At 36.9% G+C, this 14,665-nt stretch overlaps 1 protein-coding gene across 1 annotated transcript in view; it reads right to left on the reverse strand.

Moving 5' to 3' along the window:
- The window catches only part of LOC140240243 (uncharacterized), a 71,631-nt gene that overhangs the window by 33,210 nt on the left and 23,756 nt on the right, over nt 1-14,665 (reverse strand). Inside the window, exons 2-3 of the mRNA XM_072320033.1 lie at nt 9,984-10,136; nt 4,695-4,754 (exon numbers count right to left, since the gene is read on the reverse strand). Coding sequence (XP_072176134.1) covers nt 4,695-4,754; nt 9,984-10,136 — 213 coding nt within the window. The remainder of the gene's footprint in view (nt 1-4,694; nt 4,755-9,983; nt 10,137-14,665) is intronic.

Here is a 14,665-nt window from a genome sequence, read left to right on the forward strand (position 1 = left end):
AACAATCCCATTTTTTTTTTTCGCCCTCGAGTCTCGCGCACAGTTGAGATAGGGCAGGATGTTCAGGCAGACAGTCATGCCAGATAAACAGCTGATACCTGAACTGACATTACGTGGCTGTACGCCTATTATCACGTCCTCGTCAGTTTCATCCACCAGGCAAAGCACTAAACTACAAAATCCCAACAGATTTTAAAGGGGAAACTTTGCCAAATACATGTATACGTGTTGATTGAGTGAGTGTGTTAACCCGTTGAGGACGGTTTTACTTTGCTACAACATGCATTTCCCATAGACGCCTGCCCTAGTATACTCGGGACTCGTTCTCAACGGGTTAATAGTAGAATTCATCAGTGAGGTGTGAGGAAAATCCGATGATCCATTCAAAAGGTATGAATATTTCAAGTTTCAGTGCCACCATTGCTGGATGCAAACACTGCAATAACTTATGATGTCACTGCAAAAAAAAAAAAATAAAAAAAATGATATTATATGAAAATATACCTACAGTACATGTAGATTTCCATAAAATTTCAATAAGAGGTACAGGAAAGTGGATGGATTCACACTTTGGAGATAGAGTAGAATTTCTGTTCATGAGGGTGATCTATCAGATAAATTAGCACACAGCAACTGGCTACATGTTGTGATGGATAAAAGCAAACAATATCAAATTACAGGATACATCTCTTTATGGGGTTATCCCAGAAGCAATAAACAAACACAAAACAGAATAATCAACATGCATGGCCTTTTCAGTCTTTGAAATAGGGACACAAAGAAAAATGTCTAACCTTTTAGAATTTATTTATATCCTAATCATTATATCCTAATCATTATATTGTCAGTGATGACCTACCAATTGTGAGTGTACTTGAAGGAAATAAAATACTCTCATCAAGCACACGTGGAAACTAGTCAAACTTTTCATAGTAACCATTTTGAGCTTTATTTCTGGGTCTATAAGGAAACTGAATCCATACTGATGGTGTTTCATCTTTGAAGACAAAAAAAAAAAAAGCACAAACAAACATTGAAAGGGTGAGAAATCTGACAACTCCTGGGGCCCATTTCATAAAACTTGTAATCAGTGACAACTGCTACATTTCTATGATAAATTTGCTCTCAGCCAATCAGATGCAAGGATTTCAGTAGCTTGTCACATCTATGACAATTTGTCACTGATGACAAGTTTTATGAAACGGGCCCCAGTAGCCCTCTTAACTTTGGTGGGAGTAGGTATTAAACATGATCTTTTAAAACCTTCTACTAAATTGGTGATTGTTCAGATCGTTGCAGACAGTGTTTAAAGGAATAGCTTTGGTCAAGATCTATTGTCAGGTTTATAACATTTTTTGATGAGATAATGAAAAACCTCTTATGAAATATGAATAGAATGTAATTTCAAGAGGGATTCAATGTGTATTTGATAAAAATTAGTCTTGAAATGGCTGCGATATCCAAAAAGCGATCCTAACAAAATTGACAGGCCACGACTTTTGTTAGGATCTCTTTGTTTCATAACTTGTTTTTAGATATCTCAGTCATTTCAAAACCGATTTTCATCAAATAAACATTTGATTCCCCTTAGAATTGTATGCTGTTTAACATTTTATAGAGTGGTTTCTAAACATCTCACAAAATGTTGAATCCTCACAACCTGTACTGTACAGTCCCTTTAATGTTTCAATACAAATTTCTGCAGCTATAGTATTAAGCATTCATCGCAGTAATAAATCCCCATAACAAAAAAAGAACCTAACTTTCTTTTCCCACCTTACATCTTGGTGTCAGTCTTATAATGATTGTTTACAATTCCTCAGAGGCACTGTCACTCTCCAATACGTCTCAAGCATAATACCATGTGACTAACTCATTAATTAGCCTCTAATTGTGTGTTCCTGGGTCTGGCAGAGAAAACACAGCTGTTTTGGAGCAACCGTTTAACAGCCATTGTGAGCAATCGGCATTAAAATGGTTTCTGTTTTAGACCACTGTCTGGTCAGGATGTTTAAGGGACTCATCACATGGTATTGCATTGTAATCTTTATTATTACACAGTTTACACATAGGACTATTAATAACTGCAATAATTGAAATGATAATAAAAATGGTAGCCAAATAGGAGGAAAATAGAAGTACAGTGGAATACTAGTAGTAGTAGTAGTAGTTGTAGTAGTAGTAGTAGTAGTAGTAGTAGTAGTAGTAGTAGTAGTAGTAGTAGTAGTAGTAGTGGTATTAGTAGTAGTAGTAGTAGTAGTAGTAGTAGTAGTAGTAGTAGTAGTAGTAGTGGTAGTAGTAGTAGTAGTAGTAGTAGTAGTAATAATAATGATCATACAATAATAATGAATCATTTACTGATCATTACTACAAATACTTAACATTTAGAGAGGATGGTTAGTAACTGATCAGTGGGAATCAGTGGGAATGCTGGGGAATGATTGTTCCAATCTTTGTGGGATTCATTTAAGAGTATACATTATATATATCTATTGTTGTGTGAAAATTATTTGATTCAGAATGGTCCCATATTCGAGTATTAGAAATGTGCAGTTTAATGTTTCCAAGTTAGCATGCCTGTACAGCGATGGGGCATTAAACTGCACATTACTTGAATATGAGACCGTTCTGAAGCAAATAATTTTCACACAACAATAATGTACTTTTAAATGAATCCCACAAGAATTGGAACAATCATCCCCCAGCATTCCCACTGATTCCCACTGATCAGTTACTAGCCATCCCCTTTTCAAAACAATAATAAGTTTAATGTATAACAACAATTATTGAATCACAATTATTAACACTATTGGAATACAACAAGAATGACAAAAAAAAAAAAGGAGAATATGAGCATGCATGAGGCCCTACAATATTTCATACAATTTTGCATCATGGGAGTGAGAGGGAGAAGATATCGAAGATTCCTTGAGCTCGAAAATTTGATCATATACAGTACCATGTGAATGGCATTTTGGATCAGTGTTTTACAATACCGATTCTGCCTTAACAAATGTGAGCATAAGTGTACCCACAGAAAGAGGGGTGGGGGGGGATGGTTGGAAGGGGAGATCAGCACAAGGTCATGAACAGTGGCTGTCATTTTTTTGTCAACGACTCAAGTGAGTTACAAATGATGATGACCCAAGGTCGCTGATTCAGTGCTGGAACCTGGAATGGGCACTTAGTAGTGCAATGCATTTGCTTGGAGACAGTGTATGATTATGTCTATAACAAGAATTTGTTAACCTGTTGAAGACGAGTCCCGAGTATACTCAGGCAGGTGTCTATGGGAAATGCGTGTTGTAGCAAATCAGCCTGTCCTCAACGAGTTAAAGGGTGGTGTACATTGTATACCTCTAGAGGAAGAACTGATAATCCCAAAGACTATTTACACACACCTGAAAATAATGGTCTTTACAAATCAGTTTTGAAAATGCAATGTAAAAACAGATAATTGTTGTGTGGAACACACACACACACACACACAAAATTTCATGCTGTGATGCAAAACTCAGATCATCTTGTCTTGGTCTTTTTTTTAAACTATCACCATGATCTGCCTTGTACATTGCAGGCCACATCGCAGTATTCTGGGGCCTGAAAAGATGTACTTTTTGGTGGAAAAAAACAAGTATTTCTACCTTTCCTGCAAAAAGCCTGTAAAATGGCATAAAGTCATACAATTTTTGGGAAAAAAAACAAAATTTTTCCAGGAAATCTGCAGTATTTTGGGCAAATAAGACAGCATAAAATCCTGCCAAAAAAAAAAATGTAACAGTTGGCATGTCTGGCAATATGTGTGAATGGGTAATTGAGTTTGAAAGCACAGAGTGAGGGGTGCCTGTTGTCATACGCCAGTCATTGTTCAAACATGAACAGTATGTGCACTTTGGAAACTGAAGAAAGCGCTTTCACTGAGTGAAGTGTTTCTGCCTTTGAAAGCCAGAAAATATACAGTAAAACAAAAAATGTCCATGTGCATTCTAATTCTGCGAATTTTGCTAGAGCCTAGATTTGCAAAATTAAAATGCATGCGAAAGTTCTTCTATACTATATGTATCAGGGCGGATCCAGGAATTCTGTAAAGTGGGGTGCACCTTTACATTCTTTTCACTTCTGTTGTTTGAACATAAAATAAAGAGGGGCCGCGCCGCCCAGTGTGCCCCTGCCACTGCCACTGCCACTGTGCACTGAATGCCACTTGCAATTTGTGAAAATTTTATGCCGCAAAAAAAAAAAAAAAAAAAAAAAAAAATACCATTGGCTCTAATTCGCAAAAAAACTTTATACCGCGAAAATATCTTGCTTTCAGGATACATGTTTGGGCTTTTTTTTTTCACTCACACAAATTAATAGTTCTTGAGTGTGAATCTTTCTCATAAAAACTTGGTGAAAGCTAAATAAGAGAGCATTCACACATTATCTGACTTTACCTCCCTTGTGGTTCCACCTTCATCACAGTAAGCTGATAGTCAGCTCCATGTTGTAAATCTGCATGTATGCAACTATTAAAATGAGTTTACTTCCAGATTTCAGTAGATTTTCATGGAGTTATGGGCACTAATGATAACTACAAGACAGATATATTTCACCCCTGCATTCACACTGTAGCTGCTCCATTATCATTTGAAGCAACAAATTTCATGATAACTTGATCTACCAGTCCGGTGTGAACCCAACTATTGTCTCACCTGGGTCGTTGACCTCTGCCACAGTCGGTTGCGTTTCTCCATCCTGTTTCAGTTCCCCATCTGTCCACAAAAATAGAAGAAAGACACTGAATGGTCTCCAGGTGCAGTTCAGAAGTTCATTTCAAAACAGATACCTCTAAAAATTTCAAATCAATTTGTCAAAACTTAATAAGGCCTATTCGCCCACTTGTTGCACTCTCATACAAAGCCACATCACAGTCAATGTTGCCTGCAAGGTTTTTACTTATAAAGTTTATGTTTCTGGTGATTCAGGATTTGCAGGGGATGCAATCCTTGCACAGAATCTCTGCCTGATCAGTAAATATCTTCTGACCATAAATCAAATACACATTTGTTATGTATGCATATATTTCAGAAGCATAATATTATGAGGATTGGAACTTAAGACTATCTCATGAGTGGTTGAATTAGCAATGAAGAACCACTGACATTAGAAAGAAGTATGATCACTTTTCATGAGAATATACACCAGACTTTGTGATGTGGAAAGTAATTTTTTTTTGCTAGTTAATTTGAGAATATCTGTAGATTCCCAAAATTCATGAAAATATAAATAATCCATACCCCCTCTCCCGTCTAGCACAGTACATGCATAAACCCCCTCCCTCCACCCAAATGTATGTTGCAGACAGCATAAAGTACAGTTTAATACAAGTATTGATAGTACAGGTGGGACAAAAACACAGGTCCATTTTAACAAAAATTTCAAGAATTCAATTTGACAAGCTCAAGTCCAAATCACATTATGTGATATACCTCTGTATGGGCTTACAGTATGGTGTACATGGCATACTATGTTACATTGTATACTTCACTGTATGTTACATTGTAGGCCCTATCTCTTTACCATGAATAAAGAACAGCAAAATGGCAATAGTTTGCTGATTTTGTAGATTTTTTTTTTCCTGAGGGGGCTAATAAAAACATGTTTCACCTACAAATGCCCCAAGGTGGTAGCAACAATACAAATCTCATATGGCTTGAACATTAAATTGGAATGAACAGATCAGATTCAATCAAGAGTAGAATTTCACACCTACATGTACGAGCAAGGTTATCGCCAATTCTATGCCACTCTCAAAACATTCCACTGACACCTATCCAAAAGGCGGCTTTCTCATGCGTGAGTAACATCAACCCAGAGAAAACATGTTATTTCAATAAGTATATGCACATTCACTAAGTGCAATTCACTAAAAATTGTGGGAAGGTTGTAAAAATATGCTCTCTTAATAATAATAATAATGATAACAACAATAATAATAATAATAATAGTGATAATAATAATGATAATAATAATAATAATAATAATAATAATACAGGGTACTTACAATGCGCCAATTCCACATGCTTATAACTAACGTGCTCAAGGCGCAGTAGAACAAGTGAGTTATGAACAAATCATTACAAAAACATGCACATGAAAATGAATGACACAATAATGATGATGAAACAAAAATAATACACCCTTTTCTCATTGTCCACAGTAGATTTTTCTCAACGATCAATTGACGCATTATATATTATCAAAATAAGTAGAGGCACCTTAACAAAAAACAACAAATGTTTGATTTTTTCTTAAAGGGGGAGATTTCCATAAATTGATAATAGGTGTGAATTCCGTATGCCAACAGATCTGTAAAACACTCCCAGAGAGATTACAGAAAGAAAAAAAATTAGACAATCGTTCTAAAAGCTGGGAAGTTTGAAAGCTTATACTGTAAAAGTGAATAATTTTGCACAACTAATATTTTGCGCTCAGCCTGGTAAGAAGAGTTTCGCGTGTTTTTAATTTCACGGAATCAAAGACTAATAAGTTCGAGAACATATTGCAAGCAAAAATATTCGCGTGCTTTTATTTTCACGCTATTTTCTGGTTGCGTGAAATGCGCAAAAATTTCAACACCGTGGAGGTGATAAGCACAATCAGGGTATGCAATCATGACTTTCTCACTTCAAAAAATTGTAACTTCTAAAAGAATGCACCAACTGACTTAAAAATTCACATGCAGCATGCTAAGACATCAGTAATCACATGTGGTAAGACAATAGCTAATTTCTTCTCATTTACTGTTAATTATTAAAGATTAATTACCAAAAAGTCCCCCAAAACCCACGTACTGCGTCAAAAAAAGCATTTTACAACTTACGTAAAATCAAGATTTGAGGTCCATATTCTAAGTCTACCCCTATGTGTTTGGTATCAAATTAATGGATTTTTTCCTGGCATTGCTTGCATGCAATAAAAAACAGTGGTTCTTTCAGCTGGAGAAAGTTATAAGGTCTGAAGTCCCATCCTGGTAGGAGTGTAATGCTGGCTTATTTTTGTGACATTGTGACCTTTTAACCCATGCTGTACAGCTATACATGGAGAAACAGCTAATTTTTCTGCTTTTCCTGAAAGTACTGAAGACACACTACAATATGGTGCGCTGTTTGCCAATAAATGTTCAGCGAGTTTTGAGTTTTGAGCCATTTTCAAATGCTGAGTAAAATAAGTGCAGCCGTTTTTCAGTATTTTCAGTGAGGTATATCCTAATTTGACTACTTTAAAGAATCTTTTCCCCTTATTGAATATCCTTGTTTTTTTTTTACCATGAATTGTACATATGTAGAAATCTATTGTGTGAAAATTTTAGCAAATTTGAGCAATAGGAACTTATTTTTTATATTTTTACAAATTGCTGAGCATAAAAAAGTGCGATACACGCCCATGTTATACTGCATGAAGGTCATATGATAAGTGTTCAGTGTTCATATTTCAATGCTTGTTCAATTTCTAAAGATATCATAAGCAAAAACATAGTATTTTGGCTTAATATGTCATTGTTTGAGTGTCACAGCTTGGATATCAACTCAAGTCATCATAAATCTCACATTCATTCTTCTATCTGTGTTTACAAATATGAGAATTGATCCAAACACTGTGCGCTCATTCAAGGTCAAACTGTACAGATAATTTTTTGATGAAAAATATAATATCTTCCAAAGTACCAGCCCTAATTTCATAAAAATTTGTAATAATGGCCACTATATGTCTGTTACCTATTCCTGAAAGTTTCGCCTCTTCACTCTTTGGCAAAAGTGAAATATGACAAAATATGTAAAAGTGGTTTTATTTGAATTCAAAATAATGCCTACAAAATTGATCATCCATTTCGAGAAGTGAAAATATGAAATTCATTCATATTTTGTGATATGTCATGGCTATGTGCTGGTGATGAATGAAAGGGATATTTATCAGGAATATCTAACAGCAATATCAGATGAAAAAAACATTCTCCTTTTTTTAAAAGAATTTTTCCAATATATTAGTCATTTCAATGTAATTCGACACCCCTAATTTAAATGCTAATTTATGCGCAGTTTAATGCAAAATTTGACTCTTTCTATACATGAAATGAAAATTTGAACACTCAGCTACAACAAACAACAAAAAAAGCATTTTCACCACGTTTTTTCATTTTTGCCCTGTTACACAATATTGCATACCCTGATTGTGCTATTGACCTGAAAATTTCCACTTTTACAGTAGGTCCCCTTTCTAGAAGGTAGGCAAATCTAAAACAATTCATATCACAGTGGGGGCATATTTGATATTGCAGAAGAAAAAAAAAATAGGGAGAGAATTTTACAAATAATGCATTTTTCAAAGATGCATTGTTTCCAAAATAAGCTTCAATGAATGAAAATCTCCCCACTGCTTTTTATTTACAAGTTGAACCCATACAATGTTCAGGCTGACTTTTACATTGTACAACATAAGATTAGACAAACAGAATAATAACTTCTTTTTTTATGAAGATAGGATATTAAAAGAAAGTAATGCCATAAATTAATAAAAATAACACATTCTTACAAAGGGAGATAGCAAAAGTGACGACATATTAGGCAAATTTGATCATTACCTAGCAATTCTCACATTAGTTTGCAAACACATATATTTGTGAAAGTGACATGAAAAATATTTGCATTTATTTGCAGTAAGCTTATATTTAATGGCAGAATTTTACAGCAAACTATTTCATATATATGCATATGATACAAAGTTAGAAAAATTGTTCACAAGTCTGGCATTTTTCTGGTGATGTTACTTAGTTTTTTTGTTTTTGTTTTTTTGCAGCAAACGTTCGAAGAAATGTCGCCAGGTTTAAATGTCACACTTTTCACTGGCAATGCAAATTGGCATCTTTGACCTCTGACCTCACTACAAACACTACGATGAATTGTAAAATTGAAGAGTTTGATCCAAAAATGAGTTACCTCCATTCTTTTTAATTTGAAATACATGCAATGAAAGCTGCTAAAATGAAAACAAAGAAAGTAATAAGAAAAAAATGGGATACTTTAAATCATATCTTCAAGAATATTCCTTCTTACGTACGAAGTGAAGTACTACTAGAAAGCTTTTGTTTGCTCTATTTGATGGTTTTACAATGTTCAGAAATGGCGCTTAGCCTAGCTGTTGTGCAATGAAACTCTCAAATCTTATCCTCCAACGTTAGCATGCTGATTGGATACGTTTCTCACAGCAAAGGTTAGCATGGACATCAGACTGAGTCACCTTTGACTGACCAGGTATGAAATCCCCTTCTCAAAGAAGGCTCCCCTCTTTGAATTTGCTACATCTGTGCATATAGACCTTCCCATTCACAACCATCCACAAGATACACATTCCCTTTGGCCATGTATTGACTCATGTGGCTGGCTATTAAGAGTTAATTCTAGGAAGTGTATGAATGACTAAACAATGTGACTTTTCACCTCATTGCCTACAGACCCAGCGACTTACATGCAATGTAGGTGTATTCCCGCTCTTTTTGCCATTGTGATGTTAGATTTGTTTTTCACCAGCCCCTGGCAGAAACAAGGTCGTTCTTTATCTTATCTCCTTAGGAAGGTCATCACTGGCCTAGGTATACTCCCCTCTCTTTTATCTTGTGTCTCTTTCTGCATCATTTCTGGGTTGTTTTTTTTTTGCCTTTGTCTACTGTCTGTTGGGGATTGTTTTCAACTCTTCTCCCATCCCCTCCCCTCCCCTCCCCTTCCCCTCCCCTCCCCTCCCCTCCCCTTCCCATCCCCTCCCCTCCCCTTCCCATCCCCTCCCCTCCCTCCTTCTACCTGTATCAAATAAAGAATATGCCTCCATTTTTTCATCCTCCCCTACCCTCTCCTCTGCCCTTCCTTCCGCTCCCCTCCCCTCCCCTCCCCTCAAATCCCCTCAAAAGAGGTAAAAAGTCTACAGCTAGAAGCAAAGCTTCGTCTCACCCAAGTTTCGGTCGATCTTGACCACGCCCGTCATGTACGCCACAGCAAAGACCGCCCCAACGATGACAACCACACCGAGAACATTCTGCCACATGGGGACGGCGTCGGTCGCTTTGGGTCGCGCCTTGCCATTCCTCGCTGCCTTTCCCGCATCTGGAGGGGTACGAAAATATAGCGGTATATAGATAGAGACATCACCGAGAACAACTTGATAAATACTATCTGTCAATGGGAAGATCAAGGTGACATTATAGACTATGAAGATATTGCAGGGAGGTATGTGAACATTCCCATATATCAAAATCGGATAGATACTACCATGTACATACAACATGCATCTCAACAATGATTCCTTTACCATACACTTTGATATTCCTGTATTAAAACCATAATTTACCATTTGCAAATGAAACAAAAACAAAGCATTAGTGCTTCAAAATACAGTGTAGTTCTAAAATGTGAGTAAGGGATAGAAACAACCAATTTAAAAATTGGAACCAGTAAATCAATGTTATAAAAGTATTCTTAAATGTAAAAAATGTGAACAATAGTTATGATAAAAATGTTTCCAGACAAAACTGTCTACAGTTATGGTTTAATGAGAAATATAGTGATATCTCCTTTATATTTTAGGCTTTATGGCAAAAATTTTATACGGTAGGATGTTTTACATATGCATCAAAAGTGATATCTTGAACATTTGTAAAATCACTGTTCCCAAAGGTAAACAGGACCTTTGTAAAAGCCTCTTGAAGAGTCAGGGAGTGGTTCTGGTATTGGGGTGGTATTCTGAAATCATTCCTAGGAAGAAATTTCTTCCTAAGTCAGGATTTTTTCATAAGTGGTATTCTGAAAATCTTCCTAAGTTGTCCACAAATACGTCATAAACTCAAGTAGTCTCCTCATTCAGCGGTTCCAACACAAAAACATTAAAAATTAATAACTTTTGCATCGATTGTCTGACTTTCCTAAAACTTTCACTGATGTGTTTTACTATTTTAAATGTTGCTGCTTTCACTCAATCCACATTTCTCTTTGGGTTTTGGTTTCCTTTAACCCGTTGAGGATGAGTCCCCTGAGTATCCTCTAGCAGGAACCTATGGGAAATGTGTGTTGAAGCAATATCAGCCTATCCTTAACGGGTTTAAGGCCGCGTTCATGCGAATTTCGTAGCCAGAATCACAAACATGAATCATGATTCAAAACGGCGTTTCAAATCACGGTCTCAGCGGAAGAGCGTTCATGCGGGCTTTCGCAATGCTGATTCTGGCTCAGCTCATCCTTTGCCATTGCGCAGCGCACTGCCCAGTTTGACCTTGTCTCTGCAACTCGAGCCAGACCTCCTTATTCCAGCTGTACAGGCCTTTACGGTTTTATTTCGGTGAATACTTTCCGATAAGTGGCATTCAGGCTCTGCCCACAGATCGAGGAACAGATCGAGGAATAATCCTAATTCTTCGTCTCTCCAATTGTTTCCCTTGGTAGACACAGCGCTGCAACCTTTACTTTTATCAACTCAATCGGAGAGTAATTACATGTATTATTATATTAAACAGTTAACGTTAGATACTAGCATAGAATCGGTGTATGGCGTTGATGTAAACAAACAAGTGCAAGTATGGTACCAAAACACACGATTCATAAGACGTACACAAGCGCGCGAACAGAACTAGAAGCTGTGCATGGGATACCCCATGAGACACGCATGCGCACAGCACACAATGACGTCATAGAATCATGATTGAAATCACGGTTGCGTTCATGCGGTTTCTGCGATCGTGATTCTGGCAGAATCATGATTCAAAACGCCCTTTTTTCCACGTTTCAGATCGGCGTTTTGAAACGCGTTTAAATGGAAAAATCGCATGAACGCAACGCAACTAAACACGTTTAGCGACTAAACGTGTTTAGAAACGCAATTCTAGTTTCGCATGAACGCAGCCTTAGTACCATGAAAGGTGACAGCTGGTAGGGCCCACTTGATATTGGCAGGTTTCAATTTGATGATTCATATTGGCCACATAATGTGACTCTTGTCTGAAGATCATTTGCCCATGTGCTAAAAGATGTCTTGTTTTAAACGCTTTTAAAAAAGAAAGATTCACCCCCTCCCTCCTCCCCATCTTGCTAAAACTACACATGGGCTTAAAGGACACATCAGCAGTGACAAAATTATACATAGACAAAACATGACAAAAAGTTTTTAAAATGTACAGCTTACACCATACAACTGTATTTTGCTACTTATTGCAATATATGGTGAATGACATACACTTGTACGCCTGTTGGAACTCCAGAATTCCTTCACTGTTTCATACAAGATTCATACTCTTTAGCTCATTCTGGAATGATTTTACCACTCATCCATGCTAATGTCACATTCTCAAGGCTGCTGTTTTGCTGAGCACTAAAATTAATTATTTTCTTGCATCAATTAACCAAGCAGTCATCTTTGTTCCTACCATTTCCCCATTTGAATAATAAATTCTCTGTACCTTTTCTTCATACAGGAAGTCACATTCACCACTGGTGTATAAACTGTACAGTCTCTACTTAATTCACCTGTGCGTCGCACATTATAGCATCAATGCAGTCATCCATCTACCTGCCTGTCTGTGACCTTGTGCCCAGACTGCGCTCCGTTATCCCAGTCATACAAAGCATTGCAGGGTCCCACAACACACTCACATCACAGAAACAAGTGCATTTGCATTCGCCATGCTTGAAAGCCAGAGCACCTTGCTTTTCATACACACACTCACCAAAAAAAAGGGGGAAAAAAGAAACACGACCATGAAAAGAACCGATGCTTTTTCCAGTCCTTCATGGCTGACTGCAAGAGCCAAAATTTGTCCTGCCTCATGAACAACGATAAAAATAACATTACTGCTTATAAAAATGAATAGCGGTAGAATTAACGAAGGATAATGTAAGTATCTTTTGCACATAGTCAAAAAAAATGTTGCGTTATTCCCTTCTCACTCTTAGACTAGACATTGTAGTTCATTCTCACCTACTGAACATGGAAAAACATCGAAATCTTAATGTCTCCTTATTGTATACCAAGACTGGTCCGTCTGTATGATGCAATAAAATGAACTGCATGCCTGTACAACACAGTATTTTGTAAAATACATAGTAGCAACAAACATTACCAGTATACAAAGAAGTCATAAAACTAGTCTATTTCAACTACTGTATTAGCCATATATTTCGCGAGTCTAAATTTTCGCCAGTCGAGAATTCCCCATGATTTCGCAAGTGGTTGCATTCGCGATCGTGGAGTATTGTACGTATGCGTATGTCACATCCACATCTGGATCGGAGTCAATATTTTCGCGTGTTTTCAATTTCGCGAATTGCATCCGACTCGCAAAATTCGCGGAAATAAAAACCTCGCGAAATATTTGGCGTATAGGCCTACAGTATCTTCATGAGAAATTCAAAAACAAGTATGGACGCTATTAAGACTCAAACGTGTGTGCATGCACATTTATAATAGTATGCAGACACATATAGACACTGACACACGTACGGACACACATTGTGACCAAAACAAAACGAACACACTTCACATCTGGTATGTCATTGTATCATGGGTTTCCTCAAGGATAAGTTCCTACAATAGTTTCCCATTGCTACACTCATCACAGTAACCTCTCCAGAGTACAAAAAATAGAAATAAAAATGAAATATTCATAGTAATACAATCAATGCACAGTTCAAAAAAAATATATATGGAAAAAATATGAATAAAGCACAGTAAAGACATCCTCTGCAAGCAAAAATCCTATTTTGGTTTACTAGACAGGAAAATACCTAACAAAGAAAGACATTCTGTCAAGTCAATACGCACAAATAAGAGAGAGTGTGCACATGTACAATGTACAGTCGCACAATACCACAACAAATGGTTTGAAGAAATTACTGTGGTATTCCATACCATGGTAATTCAAATGTAAATGCACCTATAGAGAATAGAATCTCTCTCCTTGGTCCATCGTGGGTGACCAAACTAAACTGGGATTTTAACTCTCTCTCCCAGGAAGTTCTGCATCCTCTCCACGGCGATGGGTCGCTTGAGTTGAGAAAATAAACCAAACGTCATCTTTGCAGGGCATATGATGATTTATGGTTGAGCTCTACAGTACTTCATGGACAGACTCTGGCAACTTTCACACAGGCTGAAATATGAAATTGAAATGCTTAATTACAGAACAAATACGTTTACAATTACGATTAGAATTATTGTCTGCACACGCAAACGAAGAAGGGTACTTGGATTCTGCAGTTTTGAACTTCAGAGTGAGGCAAGGTGCGGCTTCTTTCCGAGTTCCCATTGATCACTCTTGAGCAGTACGTAGCACACACTGTTGACTGCAGTGTGTGCAATTAAGGAGTGCATTTTTTTTTTTTTTTTTTTGCAAAAGTGGTTGATAGCTCACCATAAACTTCACCCCAAAAACACAATTTGGAGGGCAATCCATACACAAAACTGCTTCATTCCATAATTCTGGGAAATTCTGATCGGAAAACATCTCTGCACTGTCATTCGAATCACGATTGGAATTACCTGTACGATTCAAATCACCCTCTGTGATTCCAGATTGCATTCACACGGCTAAAATGCGTCATTTGAATCATGACTCTAGTGGTGTGTTATTAAAATCAAAATTCAAATT

Source organism: Diadema setosum, chromosome 16 (assembly GCF_964275005.1).
Source record: "Diadema setosum chromosome 16, eeDiaSeto1, whole genome shotgun sequence".
NCBI classification, from domain to species: Eukaryota; Metazoa; Echinodermata; class Echinoidea; order Diadematoida; family Diadematidae; genus Diadema; species Diadema setosum.